The 17,861-nt window shown below is 45.4% G+C and overlaps 5 protein-coding genes across 5 annotated transcripts; 2 read left to right on the top strand and 3 right to left on the bottom strand.

Moving 5' to 3' along the window:
* Window positions 1–4,108: 4,108 nt before the first annotated feature.
* MYCFIDRAFT_192173 (uncharacterized protein) lies at window positions 4,109–6,203 on the top strand (the record flags this gene model as incomplete). The annotated part of the gene is made up of 8 exons (XM_007922963.1): window positions 4,109–4,164; window positions 5,202–5,211; window positions 5,394–5,407; window positions 5,462–5,497; window positions 5,553–5,588; window positions 5,644–5,691; window positions 5,785–5,987; window positions 6,178–6,203. The coding sequence occupies 8 exons, from the start codon at window positions 4,109–4,111 to the stop codon at window positions 6,201–6,203; spliced, it is 429 nt and encodes a 142-aa protein (XP_007921154.1).
* A 1,087-nt stretch (window positions 6,204–7,290) lies between these two features.
* On the bottom strand, window positions 7,291–10,130 carry MYCFIDRAFT_159061 (uncharacterized protein). The gene is made up of 6 exons (XM_007922962.1): window positions 9,451–10,130; window positions 9,066–9,397; window positions 8,908–9,009; window positions 8,614–8,851; window positions 8,437–8,560; window positions 7,291–8,384 (listed from the first exon to the last, which is right to left on the bottom strand). Exons 1-6 carry the CDS (start codon window positions 9,572–9,574, stop codon window positions 7,484–7,486), a joined length of 1,821 nt encoding a protein of 606 aa, XP_007921153.1. The 5' UTR covers window positions 9,575–10,130; the 3' UTR covers window positions 7,291–7,483.
* Window positions 10,131–12,337: 2,207 nt separating this feature from the next.
* MYCFIDRAFT_128450 (uncharacterized protein) lies at window positions 12,338–12,646 on the bottom strand (the record flags this gene model as incomplete). The annotated part of the gene is made up of 1 exon (XM_007922961.1): window positions 12,338–12,646. A coding segment is annotated over one exon (309 nt), but the record flags the coding sequence as incomplete, so codon positions are not given.
* A 2,136-nt stretch (window positions 12,647–14,782) lies between these two features.
* On the top strand, window positions 14,783–15,396 carry MYCFIDRAFT_75695 (uncharacterized protein; the record flags this gene model as incomplete). Its single annotated transcript, XM_007922212.1, has 3 exons — window positions 14,783–15,020; window positions 15,087–15,266; window positions 15,326–15,396. 3 exons carry the CDS (start codon window positions 14,783–14,785, stop codon window positions 15,394–15,396), a joined length of 489 nt encoding a protein of 162 aa, XP_007920403.1.
* Window positions 15,397–15,793: 397 nt separating this feature from the next.
* Window positions 15,794–17,432, bottom strand: MYCFIDRAFT_75694 (uncharacterized protein; the record flags this gene model as incomplete). The annotated part of the gene is made up of 2 exons (XM_007922211.1): window positions 15,794–17,236; window positions 17,310–17,432. 2 exons carry the CDS (start codon window positions 17,430–17,432, stop codon window positions 15,794–15,796), a joined length of 1,566 nt encoding a protein of 521 aa, XP_007920402.1.
* Between the last annotated feature and the right edge of the window lie 429 nt (window positions 17,433–17,861).

Here is a 17,861-nt window from a genome sequence, read left to right as displayed (position 1 = left end):
GGTAAGTTCCTTAACCTAATCCCTTAATCTCCTTAGGGCTATAGGACTTGTTTAACTTGTCGATATTGCCGTAGATAAGGGACATTAATATAGGCACTATATAGCCTTGCTATTATCTAATTAGGCCCTTTAGTATAGTAGTTAATTACGCTCTACGGTATAGTAACGGAGCGTAATTGCTCGAAGATCGCCTATTAAGCAGTTATATGCCTCTAGCCTTAGCTCTATATTACTCGTAGAGACTTCCTAGGGCCGGAGGTAGCACTACTTAGGCATCCGAGAGCGGTTACAATCTATATACTTGCGTTATACTCGATCGAGAATGTCTCTTTTATACTAGAGTAACCCGGGTTCGAATCTCGGAGGGGCTATCTTCTTTTACTTAGGTGTTAGCCTTTTATAGAGGTGTTGTTCTTCTAGATAATAACTATTTTAATCTTTTTGGACCTTTATATAATTCGCTATCTTCTTTTGCTAAAGTCCTATTATTATACTAAAGTCTTATTATTATGCTAAAGTCTTATTATTATACTAAAGCCTTGTACCTAATATCCATTTTTTAGCTCTTTAAATATAGAAGTAATATCCGCGCTCCTTAAGCCTATAGGCTCCGGGATTCTAGTATAACCGTTATCGCGGCGACGCCGGTATAATCTGTAGGCTTCTTAACGACTAGACTAGCTTAGTCTCTAGTGCCCTTAAATTTTGCCTTAATTAGAGCAATACGAGCTAGTATATCGTAGGCGATAGTCGTTAGCGATCGTGTTTAGCGGGTAAAGTCGTCGAGTTACTAGATGTTTATACCTATAGAATGTTTAGCTACGTTCCCTGCCCTTAAGATATAGTATATCTTACGGCTAAGAAGGTTGCGGTTAGGCGACGTATACTTCTAGACTAGCGGCGTTATTAATGCTAAAAGTTAATAAGAATTTTCGGAGACGGGCTTCTTAACGTATAGCACCCGCTACTAAGAGGCTCTTAGGTCTTATTAGCCGAAAGTTAATAAAAGTTGCTAAAAGTTCGTTCGAGGTAGGGCCGCGGACGGGCCTACCCTCCGTCTAAGCTACTAATTTTTACCCCTCGAGTATTATCCGCGCGCCTTAAACCTACAAAGTTTGTAAGTAGGGTTTATAGGACCTCGGGTCCTCGGGAGCTATAGGGTTTATCGTCCTCTACGCTATAGATTCGAACCGATTAGAAGAGGAGTTTTAGGTCGAGAAGAAAATATAGTAGCTAAGGCGCGAGGATTATACGATCTTATATATCGGTAGAGGAACGACGACAGCGATATTAACGATCGGATTTGGCCGCTTAGAGCGCAAGATTCAAATAATAAGAGGTAGAAAACGAGGCATATCGCAGGCATATAGGTACGGATATTATTTCAACTTAAGAATCTATATATTTAGAATTGCCGACTCTGCGGTATTAATAGCGGCCGCACTTTATATTGCCGGCACTACTATCGTATACCCGCTTGCCCTCCTTAGTATATATACGATAGGTATAGCCTAAGCGGGTATAGCGCTTATAGGTAGGCGTACGTAACTCTCCTTTATCTGTCTCTTCGATGCGGCCGATATACGTTAATCTAATCTATATCTCGTTCGAACTCTCTATCTATAGCTTTATAGTCTTAGAATAGTAGGCCTTATCGGCCTATAGGTAGCGTAGCGCAATCCGTAGGCTACTTAGACCCTTCTTCTTCTTCTTCTTCTAAGCCTAAGCTAGTGCTAGTACTAGTGCTAGTGCTAGCGGTAGTAGCGCCCTAGGTACTAAAGTCGAGGCTAGAGGTAGCGGAGGAGGAGGTAGAGAGACAAGAGGCAGGCCTTAGCGAGAGCGGTCTTGCTATCGACGCGCCTATATACTTAGACTAGAACGCCGAGATAGTACTAGAGCTAGTAGCGCTAAGGCCGCTATATTAACGATACTAGGATACATTAGCTATAGCCTTATATAAGGCGAAGATAGAAGGCATACTCGTCTAGGGTATCGATATCCTAAACCGAGCCGCCCTACTAGTCCTACTAGTCCTACTAGTCCTACTACTGCTACTATTATAGTAGAGGCGCCTACGCCCCGGGAGATAGAAAGTCTAGCGCAAAGTCTACAATTTCGTCGAGTTCTTAGTTAGATATAGTAGCGACTGCGACGGCGAGGTATTAAAGGCAAGGATAGTATATATCGGTAAAGAAGAAAGAGAATAGAAGAAGGTCGGCGAGGAGTCTAATTTATAAGCAACTCTCTTATCGAGCTCAATTTCACTATATCGATCTTACTTCGGTATTATACCCTTACTATACGCCTTATAATACTATCCGACTGCTATTATTACTTTAATACTTAATTCGTTACTCCCTACCGCCCTTAGCGCTACGATCGGCCTCGGGGATATTAGTTATTTATAACGAGCCGATATCGTTTATCGAGTTTTAGCAACTTTTAGCCGCTTATAATACGGTCGTTATCTAGAGATAGCGAGAATATCTAAAGTTAAAGTATTAGTATATCGGCTAACATAGCCGACATCTTTTACTAAGTTTTATTAGCTTTAAGCCGCTTGCAATACGGTCGTTGTCTAGAGATAGCGAGAATATCTAAAGTTAAAGTATTAGCATATCGGCTAATATAGCCGATATCTTTTACTAAGTTTTATTAGCTTTAAGCCGCTTGCAAAGCGGTCGTTATCTAAAGATAGCGGGGATATCTAAACTTAAAGTTTTAGCATACCGGCTAATATAGTAGGCTATACTATTAGTCGCGGTAGCAGCAAGATTAGCGAGATTCGTAAGAGCTCTAGCGCCCGCTTCTCTATAAGGTTGTACCTTCGAGACTGTTTATCCTTTAGCGACTAGATATTATTCGGCAACTTTTATTAACTTTCGGCAAGTTTTAGACTATTTATATACGCCTAGGGTTTGTTAGTGCTATAGACGCCTCCCGATAGGTACTAAGTCTACTAAGGGAGCAAGGGTTGTAGTACTCTTGCTACCTCTAACTTAATTAATGCTATTCCTTTAGTACCGCCTATACTAAGTAAACAAACTAGCCCTTCGGTGCTATTGTTACTGCTAAGGTAGAAGAGGCAGATCTAGCTTATTGCCGAGAAGTAGTTTATATAGGGTAAAGTGTAGCAGCTATTATAAAAGCAACTATCTTCTATATTTCTTTCTCCTTTCTTCTATAACACTTGCGCCGGTCTAGGAGACACTAAGCCGGCGGTAGCGACTAGGGGTCCTAATACCCTTACTAAGTAAATAAACACTAGCTTAACGTAATAGGTATTACTACGCTCGATAGGGAACCTTCGGGCCTATATAGATAAGCAAACGGCGTAGAAGCGAGTAAAATTAAAGCATTAGAAGCGAAGGTAGAGGCTGCTACTCCTACTAAGACTTCCGCTTAAGACCCTAACGAAGCGCGCTACTAGTTAGAGTGTCGAATTCAAGACTCTATCTAGGTCTAGGACCCTAACGAAGCGCGCTACTAGTTAGAGTATCGAATTCAAGACTCTATCTAGGTCTAGAACCCTAACGAAGCGCGCTACTTATTAGAGTATCGAATTTAAGACTCTATCTAGGTCTAGGACCCTAACGAAGCGCGCTACTAGTTAGAGTATCGAATTTAAGACTCTGTCTAGGTCTAGGACCCTAACGAAGTACGCCGCTAGTTAGAGTATCGAATTTAGAACTCTACCTAAGACACTAACGAGTACAAGCTTAAGGCTAGTACTACTATCGAAGAAGCGCTCTATAAACGGTAAGCCGGGCCTGCTCTCGATAAGCATTCTATAGTCGATAGGATAGGCCTGCTCTCGAAGAAGCGCTCCGTAAATAGCAAGCTAGGCCTGCTTTCGAAGAAGCGCGCGTAAACCCTAAGCTAGGCCTACTCTCGATAAGTACTCTACGATCGATAGGATAGGCCTACTCTCGATAAGCTCTCTATAGTTAATAGGACGGGCCTACTCTCGAAGAGCGCTCTATAGCGAAGGAGCGCTCCGTAAACGATAGGCGCACTATAGACGATAGGCGCTCCGTAAACGATAGGCTAGGCCTGCTCTCTAAGACTATAGTCGACGGGATTATATACGTATTTAGCTAATCCGAGAATGTTCGCTAAAGCTAAAGGAGACCTAATAAAAGCCGCTAAGGCCTTTAGTAGTAAGTACGCAACTCTTCGCGATTGTACTTTATCTTGCCTATATAGGGTTAGCGTATGCTTCGTAGTCTAGGGAGTATACCTTATAGGCGTATCCGTACCTTTCTCGGGCAATTAGTTAATATTCTAGGCAACTTTAATAGTAAATAACGGGAAAAGTAGGGCCTTACTATTATTAATCCCCTAAGTAGTAGCGGTCTATATAAAGTTTTAGTATCTTTTATAAACTTTTACTAACTTACGAGGGCCCGAATATTAGAGCAGGCAGATATTATAGGCGACGTTAATAGGAAATAGCGGAAAAAAGTAGGGCCTTACTATTATTAATCCCTCGAGCGATAGCGGTCTATATAAAGTTTTAGCATCTTTTAGAAACCTTTACTAACTTTTAGCTAATAAGAGCCCGAAGATTATATCGGACAGAGTATTAACCCTTACTTCGATTCTACTCTTATAGGGCAAACGTAGAGCTATTACCTTACTTGCCCTATATTTTCCTAGTAGTAAAGTTTATATACTATTATTAGTTAGTTTTACGTTGCTTCTTAGATAGATAATAGAACTTATCCCGCCCTTAGCCTTATATATATATTTCTTCTCTCTCTATCGTTTCCTTCCTTCCTTCTTCTTCTATAAGACATCGTATATACCCTCTTACCCTCTTCTATAACGTTACCTTAAATATAAGAACTACGTTAACGGTATAGAAAGTAATAAAGATAGCTAGCCCGTTCTTTTACCGCCTATCGGGGTACCCTCTTTTTAGTATAGATATATATATTAATTAGCAACTTCGGAGGCATTTAGAGATTAGAATACTGCTAATACGTATATAGGGCGAGCGGGCTCTACCGTCTACTACTTCGCGCGTATAGCGCGTATCCCGCCGTAACCGCCGCCGCTATATCGCCCTTCGATTGCGTTTGCTATAGTAGTAGTAGCAGCAGTAGTAGCAGCAGCTATAGAAGTATGCTAGTTTTAGGCGTCTCGGGATAAGAATATACTAATATCTCGAAGTCCGACTTTCTTTATAACCCCTATAGGTATAGTAACGTACGTTTTTAGCTTGTCGATTAATCCTTAGGTATAGCACTAATTCGTAGAATAGCTATTAGCTTCCGCTAGCTCCTCCTCTGCTAGCTCCTCTAGCGTATATATCTTTAGTCTTGTCTGCTTATAATCGCTAGGCGCTAATATATTATAGACCTCCGCTATAGTAGCAACTATAGTAGTAGCCGCAAGGCGGCGAGTAAGTGTTGCTTTACTCTATTGCCTGTTTTAATCGATACTAACTACGATATAGTAATATCGATATAAACTTCGGTACTAGCGGCGACGAGTAAGTTATTACTTTGCTCCGTTGCCTGTTTTAATCGATACTAACTACGATATAGTAATATCGATATAAACTTCGGTACTAGCGGCGACAAGTAAGTTATTACTTAGCTCTATTAGCTGTTTTAATCGATGCTAACTATACTATAGCGACGACTACAACCCTACTAGCGCTAGTAGTAACGACGATAGCGATAAGTAAGTTATATATTCCTAGGCCGTTATCGTGTTTATATATATACTAACTATACTATAGCGAGAATAAGCATTTTATTAGCCCTACTGCCGTAGCCTTCGATACTGCCGCCCTCCCTCTTCCTACTACTACTACCGCCGCCGCCCTCCCTTCTCCTCCTACTACTACTACTACCGACGCCCTCCCTCCTCCTTCTCCTACTACTACTACCGACGCCCTCCCTCCTCCTACTACTACTACCGCCGCTGCCGTCCCTTTCTTCGCTCCGCCGGCTATAGTACTAACAATAGGCGGGCAGGTTAGTAATATGCCGCCTATCCTAGCTAGAGGTACTCGCGTACCTCGCCCTTAGCTAGCTAGGCCGCCTATTCTAGGTACGACGCCTAAGCCTACTTAGGTTATAGGAGAGTAGTAGTCTCCGGATACTATCGACTGTAAGTTAGACTAATCGAGCGAGCGATTAAGGATTATACTAATATATATTATAGCGGCCTATACGAATCGCTACGAGTAGCTACGCTACGTCGTCCGTATTATAAAAACGACCTTAGGCTATCGTTTCGCCCGCCCGTACGATATCTACTATCGCGACGGCCTTAAGTACTAGGGTTATTTAGCGGGTATTAAGGCCTATATTAAGAAGCCTAGTCGTAGTTGTGCTCGCTGCCGTCTCTATAAGGTATAACATTCTTATTATATTCTAGATAGGATATAGTACTAACTTCGTTGCTTTTAGATCCCTTGCTTTTATCGCGACGAGGAGCTTAGGCTCCTACTTAAGAAGAGCCTAGATCGCAAGCTAGATAGTTTCGGTAGTAGCTACGGTAGTAGTGTAGGTAGTAGCAAAGATAGTAGTACTTGCGGTAGCGTCGCCGCCTACTAATTTTTGCTTGTTTGCGTAGTAAGTCCTAAAATATAGTAGTAAGACGTATATCGCTTACTAGGTGTTCGGTATTTAGGTATAGTAGCTAGTCTACTTCTTTGTTTGCTTTTTTATTTGCTAGCCTTCGAGAATAATAGTGCTCTTTATTATGTTTTTATACTCTTAGTAGTCTTCTATTCGGTATTTAGGAGAAGTAGTACGGCTGCTATAAATAGAAACTCTTCTCGGTCCTCTAATCTCGTTACTATATTACTCTACTATATTCTTCGGCCTTTACCTTATATCTACTAAGTTGAAAGCGCTAAAGTCTAGGTATATAGTACTCTATAGATTCGCCGCGGCTCCGCTTGCCGAAGGCCTCTAACTAGCTAAAAGTTTATAAAAGTTAGTAGACGTTATAGCGGCTTAATTAACTTTTATTTAAAACCCTAGAATTTACGAAATTAGCCTAAAGCCGACCTTCTTTAACTTCGGCGCTCTCTTATATAGGACTTTGACGGAGTAGGGTCGGTCCGATCTAGGCTTAGTATTTATAGTAATTTAGGTTTACTGTGTTTTAAGGATCGGCTCTAATAAACACCTTATCCTTATAGTGTATATAAGGTGCTTATATAGCCTTAGTAGGCTAGGTACGTAATCAACCTGTATAGTAGCCCGTACTTAGCGTATCCTCTAGGTATATAACCGTATCTTAGTTAGAAACAAGCTAATACGCGTTGCTTATAGTATATATGCTTGTGTTTATAGTAACTTCATACGCCTGCTAAAGGACAGACCCGTGTTTATAGTGTTCATAAGCATGTGACTACAGTGCGTGAGTGGGGACCTAAATCAATAGGTATTCACAAGCTAAGGCGCTTCGTAACAATATCCTCACCACCATTAGCCCCACAACTCGACACTCACCTTACTTAACCGGTCGGGGAATTGCAAGTGAAGGGCGTCAAATCCGTAGTCTGGAAAGACTCATGCATCGACAAGACAGAAGCATAAATACCCAGACCTGAAGTCGCCAGCGCGCCGATGAGATATAAAATATCAAAAGTATTGAGGAACGGCTTCTTCATGTATCCTCGGAGCCAGCGCTTAAATCCACTGTCGACACGCGTGGCTTGGCCTGTTGCTGGATCGAAGTGTTCTTCTGGCAGCATTGCATCCTTCTGAACGTTGTAGCCAACCATGAAGAGCGGCGGGAAGACGTAGCTGAACTCTAGTATGAATGCAGCTCCGACGAATGATATCAAATAGCTTATCTGTGGGATCGATGCAGCGACGATGAAGGCGAGTCCCCAGTAAATTGGAACCAGTGCAATCCAGACGATTTTGCCTTTCCTCTCATCCAGAGGTGGGAATCGGAAGACATCGCGCAAGACGGCGGCGTAGAAGACCTTGACACCAATGTTGCCGTAAAGCAGTGCGGCAATCAGACCAGAGACAAAGGAGATTGCGTTGCCCACAGTCTGCCAAGCATAGGCAGAGTTTGGAATGCCCTGGTATGCCGGGTTGAAAGTGTACTGTCCTTGGTAAGAATAGACGACCATTCCTATGGTGATGTAGATGCTGAAGATGAAGATGTCTGCGCAAATTAACCCTTTCCAGAAGTCCATCGGTCTTCGCATCTCGGCCATAAGTTCGTTGAACAGGGTTGCACCTCCGTAGGCGAAAACGCAGTTCATGAGACCGTTGATGCGGTCCTTCAATGTGGTCCCTTCTGGCCAGTTTGCGCTGGTTCGTACTGGTTGATTTGGCGGAGTCTTGTATGTTGCGAAGGATGCGTCGTAGTTGGGTCCAAAGCTGGGCACGACTCCCATGCTGTATTGAGGTCAGCTGATGAAGTTACCTGCGATCAGAGTACGAAACTTACGTCATCAAGATCACAAAGACGTTCAACCAGACCGCAAGATTGGCTAGGAAGCCAAGTCGCTGGAGTGTTCTGACTTGTCCAAAAATGAAACCACAAACCATGAAAATGACCTCTGCCGCAACGACTATTCTGCCAATTAGTGGTCCCTTGGCTAAGCAGAGAATAGATAAGGCTTACAGCAAAGAACTCCTTTGCCATTCTTGCCCGCAGCCATCTGCTGAAGACCTTGACCACTGCTCTCAATAAGTAATGTCACGTTTAGGAAGAATTGGCATGACTGAAGCACGTTGACAAGCTGTCTGGCCCATCCGCCGTAGACACGGAAGCCAAGGTCGCCAAAGTTACGCATTGGATAGCGAGGAGAGTCAAGCCCAATGAACATCTTCCAGAGCTGAAGACCGGAGTAGAAAGCCATCTTGACATCATTAGTTGTCGTTTCGACTGGACTGTTCGATGAGCGAATGCACCTACCAGTCCAAATACGAGGTAGAGCGCGAGGCCTGGGCCATACCCCATCCGCGAGATCGCCCACGGAACGTTATAAGGTCCAAGGATGTCGGTGGTGATCAGGTACTACCGTCACTATTAGACAAGCATATTCTTGATCCTCGCGTGGCGCATGACCTTACAAAGATGGTGACCCATGTTACAGTTCTTGTGGCTCTCTGCGCTTGCTCCCACTCTGTCTCAGTCACTCCAAAGCGGTCTTCGCCGGGAGCCGTATCAGATCCATTGCTTGGAGGAGATGCCGACTCGTGCTTGGGATCGTTTTCTGAGGTGCCAGTTGGATATTCATCGATAGGTTGCTGCTCCTTGGCGACTTTCTTGCCAACAAGGACTTTGCTGACTTGCTTGACGAAGTTTTCAGTGGCGAAGTGTTTCTCTGCTTCACGAGCGCGAGCAGCATAGAAGTCGTAGGCCTCAAAAGTGATGCTGCTGTCAAGATAGATGGTGTTGTGACCTGGATGAAATATATCAGCAGAGAGCTTTGCACAAGCCGTGACGAAGTCATACCATGTGTCTCTGGTGGCGCCGTGTCCTTCACGATGGAATCTCGTCGAGTTACAATGTTATCAACCTCAGAACTCGTTCTGGGATCAGCACCGGCCAAGTTACCGGCCGGCACGATTCCAGCCATTCCAACAGCGTCCTGCCAGGTGGAATTAACAGCAGTTCGTAGTGAGAAGCCTGGCCAAGGGAAAACTCCATGTGGAAGACTGGAGCTTAATGAGAGAAGGGATGATGCGTATTTCAGTAAATGTAGCACCCTGCCTCGCCTATCTACCTACTGTTATTCACCTGCTCGTATACAACAAGCAGCTCGGTAGATCCGGACACGGCCAGGGTGCTAATCTCACAAAAGCACCCCTCAGAAAGTTTTCGGCGTACACGTTCGGCGCGAGAGATACGAGACTGACCAGATGTTTTGTGCATGCCAGCTGCAAAAGAGCTTGCCCAGATACCGTCCAACGTCAGCGGCATTGATAAACAGGCATTGATGATGAAGGTGGTATGTCGCGTGGAACAGCATGGAGGGCGGAACCATGCTCACAGCTCGGTTGAAGCTTGGCAGATGCATAGTAGCATGATCGAAAGGTCATAGGAATGCTCTTCACCAGTCGCGGAGCTGGCCTTTTTGAGCCCCTAGCCCGGCTACCGGCCTTGGAACTCTGCCGGCACAGTGTTCCCTTTCGCGGCCGTCTCTGATAAAGAAACATATTCGGCCACGGAGTGGACTGGTGCCTAGTCTGGACTGTTTGAGCTGCGATATGGCGCTCGATAGTTGATGCTACGCAGCCTTCGTGTCGTAGAGTGGAGTGGCTGCCGTCGTTACTCCAATCAGTTGCGATACTGTACCAATGAAGGAGTCTCTTGTGTACTGTAGCCTTCGGGACCTGTGCAATGGCTGATAGCCAAGCCTTTGCCAAGCTATGACAAGCATCCAGAGCGGGGCCTGTTCAATGAGCTGAAAATTGAAATGATGCTTTTTACTTTCCACTGCTTCTTTACGCGTCCAAGAGCCTGTCTTGTCCATAATCTAATCTCTAATATCGTGGCGTTTATTAGCACATAACCTACTGTATTAGCGGCCGCTATAATAAGTGAATTAGATAAGGAGGTATGTCTTCTCGTACGGTTATCGTATCGTCGCAATCTCGGTAAAGGCGTTCTTAGCGCATCTCGTAACTTCCGTAGACTTTAGGTAGTAGAAATAATATAGAAGGAGGCTATTATAACGGCTCGTTCGATATAAGAGATTGCTGCTAGTCTAGTCGCTTATAGGTCGTTAGTTGCCTACTAAATTTGTTAGCAAATAATAGACTCTTAAGCAATCGACCAGTCTTAGTACTCTTAGCTAGAACCACCGCCTAACTACTCGCAATTGCCGGATACGTAATAGGAAGAGGCACTCGACGAGGCACCTAATCTAGCGCCTATTAAGGTAGAAGTTAAAGGCAACTAGCGCTTTAACGATGCCGAGACGCAGTACTTAATAAATAGTGCTATCGATAGGTGTAAGAACTATAGTAAGAGGGCGGATTCTAGCTTCAAGAAGGGCCTGTTTGTTGCAGTAGCAATAGTAGTAAACCTTATTGTTATATAGGCCTAGCGGAAGGCTCGTATTATAGCCGCTTCTATAAAGAATAAGCTATCGTCGCTTAAAGCAGACTAGAAGATGTAGCATAAGATGCTAGCTCAATCTAGCTTCGGTATTAATCCAAATAGTAGCTGTCTAACCGCTCCGGACGATGTCGTAAAGGCCTATATTGCTATCTATCCTCGTACGAAGAAATTCCTAAAGAAGCCGCTTCCCTTCTTAGTTAAACTGGACTAGCTGTTTAGCGATACAACGGCCACCGGAGAGCATGTTCTATCTATTAAAGCTATACTTAATAGTCCGATTCCTAGTCCTATAACAGCTCTTAATCCAACTCTTATAGCAACTAAGAGTAAGGCGGAAATACCGTAGCCGAAGGACGATATCTAGGCTCGAAAGCGGGTAATCTATAATGCCAATGTTAAGGCAAAGCGGCGTCGTTTAGAGGCGCAGAATCGGATATAGCAGACTGTCGACAATATTGTTACTGCAATGTATCGTACGGCGGAGATAATAGCAACGCTACTACCGGTAGGACGAGCGTTATCGCGGCTAGTTTTCTCGGCGGACTTCGTCGTAGGACATAAGGAGCTTTAGGACCTAACCTTAAGGCAAAAGCGTCTATTGTGTCGCAAGATAACGACGGCGGACGACGGTGATATAGTTAATATCTTTCTCGGCGCACCTCTAGATACGTAGCAGGCTATATCGATAGCGTTAGTAGATAAGTATTTAGAGGAGTTTGAATTGTTATCCTAAGCTGGAATACCGAAGTGTTAGATTGGTTAGCTATTCTCGAATATAGCTTTTTTTTAATATCTTTAGATCGATAGCTTTTAGTGCGGTTTTAGCAGTATCTAAGATTCCAATATAAAACTATATTTCTTGGCTATAAGTTATAGCAAATAAGTTTTCTAAGGATAGTAGGAAGTCGAGCATTGCACTACCGATATAAGAAATCCTATACAAAACAGCTATAATCTAATAACAACCAAGATTCTTAACATTTCTATCGAACAAAGAAGCCCCGCCTATCTACTACTTTTACAACTAAGACAATATTGCCTTATCTTCCTTATCCTATAGGTACTATTAGTATACCCGCTACATCTCTATTGCAATAGCATCTCTTTGCCTATCTATCGGTCCTTTAATACTATTGTCTTCTTCCGTAGCGGCGGCGGCATTATCGAATGGCCTATCGTTAGTCTCGTTAGCCTCTAGCTCGAAGGTATCTATCGGCTTCGCGCCTATCTCTTAAAGGACATTATAGAGGGCAGCAGCAACGTATACTATAGCTATTTAAGCGCGAATACTATACTGCGGCGCACTCTCGAATATGCGGAAGCGACGCTTTATTATACTAAAAGTCCGCTCGACAACGTTGCGAAGGGAACTATAGCGAAGGTTAAACAACTCCTTATAGTCCGCCGGCCGCATTGCAGCTAGGTACTGCTCTCGCAAATAGTATCGTACGCCTCTATATAGGACTATATAAGGAGCGCTATTTAGATAGCTAGCATCCGCGAGATAATATCGTCCTTCTAGCGTATCAAATCTATAGTGCGAGCGAGCGTTATTAAGTATACGACTATCGTAGGCGGAGCCCTCCTATCTAGCTAGAATAAAAGTGAACCTTATATTATAGTCTACTACCGCTAATACATTCTATAATAGTATTCCTTTACGACTACGGAAGGCCGCTTATTAATCAACTAGTACGTATGCTAGTATATAAGAGCCATCTAACGCACTAACTGCGTCCTTAAACTAAGGCTAGTATTTCCGACCCTTTGCCTTTACCGCTAAACTGTCGTCTTTGTCGGCTCGAGTAACGATTACTAGATACACCTCTAATATAGCGGCTATAACCTTATAGATTATACGACTATACTTATCGACTAAGTAATAGAAGTCTTCGGCTAGGTCTCGAGTATAGCTGTTAGTTGTAAAAGCGTATAAGAACATTAGCACCTTCTGTTCTTTGCTAATATATCTTCTACGCTGCAGGTATAGCGAAATAAGCTAAAAGAGGTATATAAACGCGTCTAGGTAGAAGCGTATATACCTATACAATCGTCGTATAGCATCTTCTACTAATAGACTAGCAGTAACGGCCTCGCCTTTGCTATCTTCTAGGTATAGGGTGCGTATACTAGGCCGCGAAGAAGCGGCCATTTAGTATAATAGTATCGCTAGTATTCCGAAGGTAAAGACAACGTTGCGCTTAACGATCTGCTAGCGGTCGAGAGCGTCCATTATTGCTAACAATTATAGTAAGAACCTCGACTACTATCTACTACCGAGAAACGTATACCGTACGAAGCCCTCCTACGCCCGAAAACGCGTCGACTTGCGCTATTTTCGTTCCGTACGCTGCCCTCGGCCTTAATTGCAACGCACGGTCCTTAATCCAATCGAATAGCTATCGAGCCGTGTCTATATGCCCTATTTAGTGCTAAAAGCGCTACTCCGGAGGCCGCGGAGGTCTATATTCGATTAAGAAGATTGCACTTAGAAAGGGGCTATTGAATGGCCGTTGGACAGAAGACACGCCTTATAATCCTATCGATAATATTCAATTTTATAGATTATAGTTCAATATCGCTTGGATTATATAGAGATTGGATTATGGACAAGACAGGCTCCAAGTCCCTGGTTTGCATTTGACAGAATTCCTCGTGACTTGGTGAAGCCAAGCAAAGCATTCACAGGCATGGCACTATCGCGCTCATCGACGGCATAGAGCTCGCGTGACAACTGATGTCAAGTCGGCATTTCAGGAACGGACCATGGGAACACCTTCGAGAATCAGCTAAAGACTTGCTCGCCGTCGCGAGAAGATACCTGTGCAAATCTGTTAGCGGGTATCGCGGCAAGAAGCCAACGCGGCATTTGAACAGCTTTCAAATCCATCAAAAGGAGGTCTTACCCGAGATGAGGTTCAATGACCGGGGACTAGCGTTCGCCCTCAAGGGAGGTGGGCCAAGAGTCGGAAGAACTTGTGTAGACAAATGGCAAAGCCTACGAGGTATGATGATCTAATACAAGACATGTGGTACAGTGTGGTATGCCGACTTGTCAGCAGAAAAGTCGCCGAAGGATCAATGGCAGGACAGGATGAGATGAACTCCGACCGAACTCCGCAAGATTCTTTGACCCATAAGAACCGTCTATATTCTAGTCTGAGCAAGGTCAGCTGAAAGATACAATGAAGACGTGAGGCCCACTCAATCGGCGACATCCAGACACCATCAGCACATCAAAACACTTCATTGTAGCTCTGAACATCAACTGGAAAGATTGTCATTTCACGAGGCGTGATGGGCCAGTGAGTAGAGGTTGATTTGTTTCGTGATGAGTCGGAAGTGCTGCCTCCATGGGATTGCAAACATAGTCTCAGAATGTGCGTTCCAAGACCTTGAACAGGTGCGCAGCGCAACATGAGCCATGGCGGAACGCAGACCAGAGAACATTGGTACAGCGCGAACAATGTCCATATTTATCAATTGCATCATTCTCATAAATGCTTTAATTTTTAATACTGGGTCTCATGGTTGCACATGCCTGCTGCCCAGTGAGACATAGTTTGGTTGTGTTTGAGTTCCAGTTCCAGCCCCACTGCTCTCACATCAAGCTCCTCCACCGGTGTTCTCTGCCTGCCTGATCACCAGGCACCGATTGCTTCAGCTGCAAGTGATTGGCTTAACGAATGTGAACATCACAGATAGTGAAGCTTCGCCTATCATGTCAACAACTCAAGAAGACCAGATGCTGTCCTCAACAGAGAACAGTGACGAAGAAGCCACCACGCCAATCAACCAGACCGCAAACATCGCAGACGTCCCCTCTCCGCCTGATTCACAACAACGCGAAACGCGCAGCAGCAGCAACATGCCCACCTCCGCTTCAGGCTCTTCCATTGCGAACTCGAACGGCAAACGCCCGCTGCAGACAATCTCTAACGGAGCAGACGATATGGAAGGTATATTAAGATTACTGGCAAGAGCAGTTTCAAGATGAAAGTAACGGGGGCTGATGGTGGCGATAGAACTTCAAGCCATGGCGAATGGTAAGGCCAGAGCTGATCAGGTGGTAAAGACACATGCGAGCGGATACCAATTCTCTCGAGTCGAGGACGAGCCTGGCTATGCCTGGCTTAACAAGAAGGCACAGGATGAGTACAAACGGGCATGGGACCAGCTGTCACACAAGGAAGCAATGGTCAACAGTGAGTCGCAGAAGCTGCAAGGCGAATCGCGTTGCTACGGAGGGGCTAACGATCCTCAGATCGGTTCGGTGACATCTTCGAGATGGTCGAGAAAGAGCGCGCAATTACTGCCAGCTTGAAGCAGAAGTAGACAAAGACTCCGAGACTTAATCATGAATTGCAGCGTTCCGTACGGCATCAGATGGAGTTGCAAGGCGCAAAGGATATGGAAGAGGTTACTACAATGTGACACTGCATTTGGCTACGAGTTACGAGGATGCCAGCTCCTACTGTAGTAGCATGAATGATACAAATGAGGCAGCACAACCACAGCGATTGAATCCATCTTCACGCTTTAGTCAGCGACCCTCAGCATGTCGGTCGCGCTTGACCAGGGCTCCATATTGACCTCGCTGGATCTCTGAATCGTTGCCGCAGGTCTCACAGTGCAATCCGTCTTGCGGCCTTCTGGATGGACTTTCAACTTCGGGAAAAGTCATCCAGCATTCAGCGAAATGACGTGAACCAGTAAGCTGATCTCCTTTGCCTCATCCCATGGCAGCCATGGCCTCGAATTTCTCACGGATATCGTCCGGATGTACTCTGCGTCCAGTCTTGTCGTGGAAGCTACTGGCCACTCTCAGCCAGCTCTGGCTCGGGTCGCGCATGATGATGTGAGAGAGAAGTTGCAGCTCCTGAAAAGTGAATAACTCGTCCTCCTGGAGAGTCATCCACTCGCCCATGGTGAATCTGACTTCGCTTTGATGGCTCCGAGCTTTGCTGGCGACACTTGCAGCCTTCGCACTTGCCGCTTTAGCACTGGGGGCATTCTTCGCCTCCTCCTTCTGGGGCTCTACTGGCTTGACTTCAGGCTTTTTCGAATCGTCAATCTCCTTCCAGCGGTCTTCGACGTCTGCTTTGGATTTGCCTGGCATTGCCTTCGCAATGGTCTTAAAGGTGGCGCCGGATTTCATGAGCTCTCTCAATTGCTTGTCGTCGTCTTCTGTGAACTCTCTGCTAGGTCCTGGTTTCTTGTCGTTACTGTCTTGCTTGGACGGTTCTTTGCCATCTCCAATCTCATCCCAACGAGCCTGAATCACGTCCCGACCACAATGGAACTCGTTCTGCATCTCACCCCAGGGCTTTTCAGCAGCCCACATTTCCTTCAGCTTGGCGTCCTCGTCTGAAGTCCACTCCTTATTCTTGCCCTTGCCTTTTTTGCCACCACCTTGCTGGTTGTTGCCACCCTTGTTCTGCTTCTCGTTGCCCGTCTTCTGATCTCCGCCATCGCCATCCTGTTTCTGCTTGCCTCCTTGATCATTCTTCTTTCCGCCTTTACCTTGTCCCTCTTGACCGCCCTTGCCGTCTCCTTGAGCATTTGGGTTGATCACTTTCCAGCGTTCTTTCAGTTCCTGCTGCGACCGACCCATCTCCTCAGCGATCTCCTTCCATGGCTTACTGGCTTTGCCGGGTGCCTTGAATTCGATTAGCTTAGCATCTTCCTCCTCGGTGAAGCCGCTCTCATCCTCTTTGGATCCAGGCTTCTTCTCATCAGCCTTAGCTTGATCCTTCTTCTCATCTCCGCCACCTTTGGTCTTCCGAACGTCTTCAGTGCTGACTTTCTCGCCATTCTTGCCACCCGCGATTTCGACTGCACTGCCAGGACGACTCGTGGAGCCCTTGTGGTGGACCATGAACATCTTGCCTCGCTTGTTCTTTCTGATCTCATGGTCTCCGACGCCTGGACGAATGCTCTCGTCCGAAGTACCTAAAGGCTGGCCAGTGTCAGGATCAGTCAGCCAAACTTTTGGTCGCGCGAGAGCAATTCCGAAGGCAGAGGCCACGATCATGATGATGCAGTCGTTGCGCTTGTAGATGACGAGTCCTGAGCGGTCGGGCCGAGACAGTATCCTGACAGTGGAAAATCTTGCGGTGGCGTGCAGGAGTACTTCGACTCTTTGAAACGCGCCAGGCGTGAGTGAGATTGGGTGCTGCCATTGTCGAGCACATTGACAAATGAGAAATGTAAAGTGAAGGAGACTCTAAGTGAGATATCGTGCCTACCTTAGGTGGGGATGTGATTTTTCGTGGAAGGAGCGCATCCAAAATAGACACACGGGGCAAGTTCTGGGGCAGGTTGTCTGCCATCGTCGCAGCAGCAGCGAAATCTGTAGCGAGTCGGCCCATATCGAAGTCGGTGGGTGTACTTGATTCGGATGCGCAGTCTATGCTTGCACGTAGACTATGCTGGTATGACACCGAAGAAGTGTCGCGTCTTTCTGCGGGGTTCAACTGAAGGCGCTCCGACCTGTAACGGTTGCTAGGTGCATCTCGCAAAACAGTTGGTGCAAGCTGGTGGGAATTTGCAAGGCATCATTATCGAAACACATGAACCCTTCGAAGCCAGCGTCCGCACCTGGGCGTCATGATTTGAGCACGGCCACATCCTGAGCATTGCTGCCAAGCCAAAAATTGATTTCATGTGAAGAGTATTGCAGTGAAGTGAAGTGGAAGTCATGCTGATCCCTGAAAGCTTGGCAAGGGTCGGAGTACCAGACTTTCATGGCAGTCGCGTGTACAGATTGACAGCTGGAGGCGTTTCCAGGAGTTCCGTCG

This window comes from Pseudocercospora fijiensis (assembly GCF_000340215.1).
Source record: "Pseudocercospora fijiensis CIRAD86 unplaced genomic scaffold MYCFIscaffold_1, whole genome shotgun sequence".
Lineage (NCBI taxonomy): Eukaryota > Fungi > Ascomycota > Dothideomycetes > Mycosphaerellales > Mycosphaerellaceae > Pseudocercospora > Pseudocercospora fijiensis.
Note: the sequence above shows the minus strand (reverse complement) of the source record. Positions and strands in the feature narration are given on the sequence as shown.

What these genes read in the sequence shown, in the direction of transcription:
- MYCFIDRAFT_159061 (XM_007922962.1), bottom strand. Translation starts at nt 9,574, where the DNA reads ATGGCTGGAATCGTGCCGGCCGGTAACTTGGCCGGTGCTGATCCCAGA. An exon ending in TCTACCTCGTATTTGGACTG is followed by an intron (nt 8,852 to 8,907) that starts GTAGGTGCATTC and finishes AATGATGTCAAG; the next exon opens with ATGGCTTTCTACTCCGGTCT. An exon ending in TGGCAAAGGAGTTCTTTGCT is followed by an intron (nt 8,561 to 8,613) that starts GTAAGCCTTATC and finishes TTGGCAGAATAG; the next exon opens with TCGTTGCGGCAGAGGTCATT.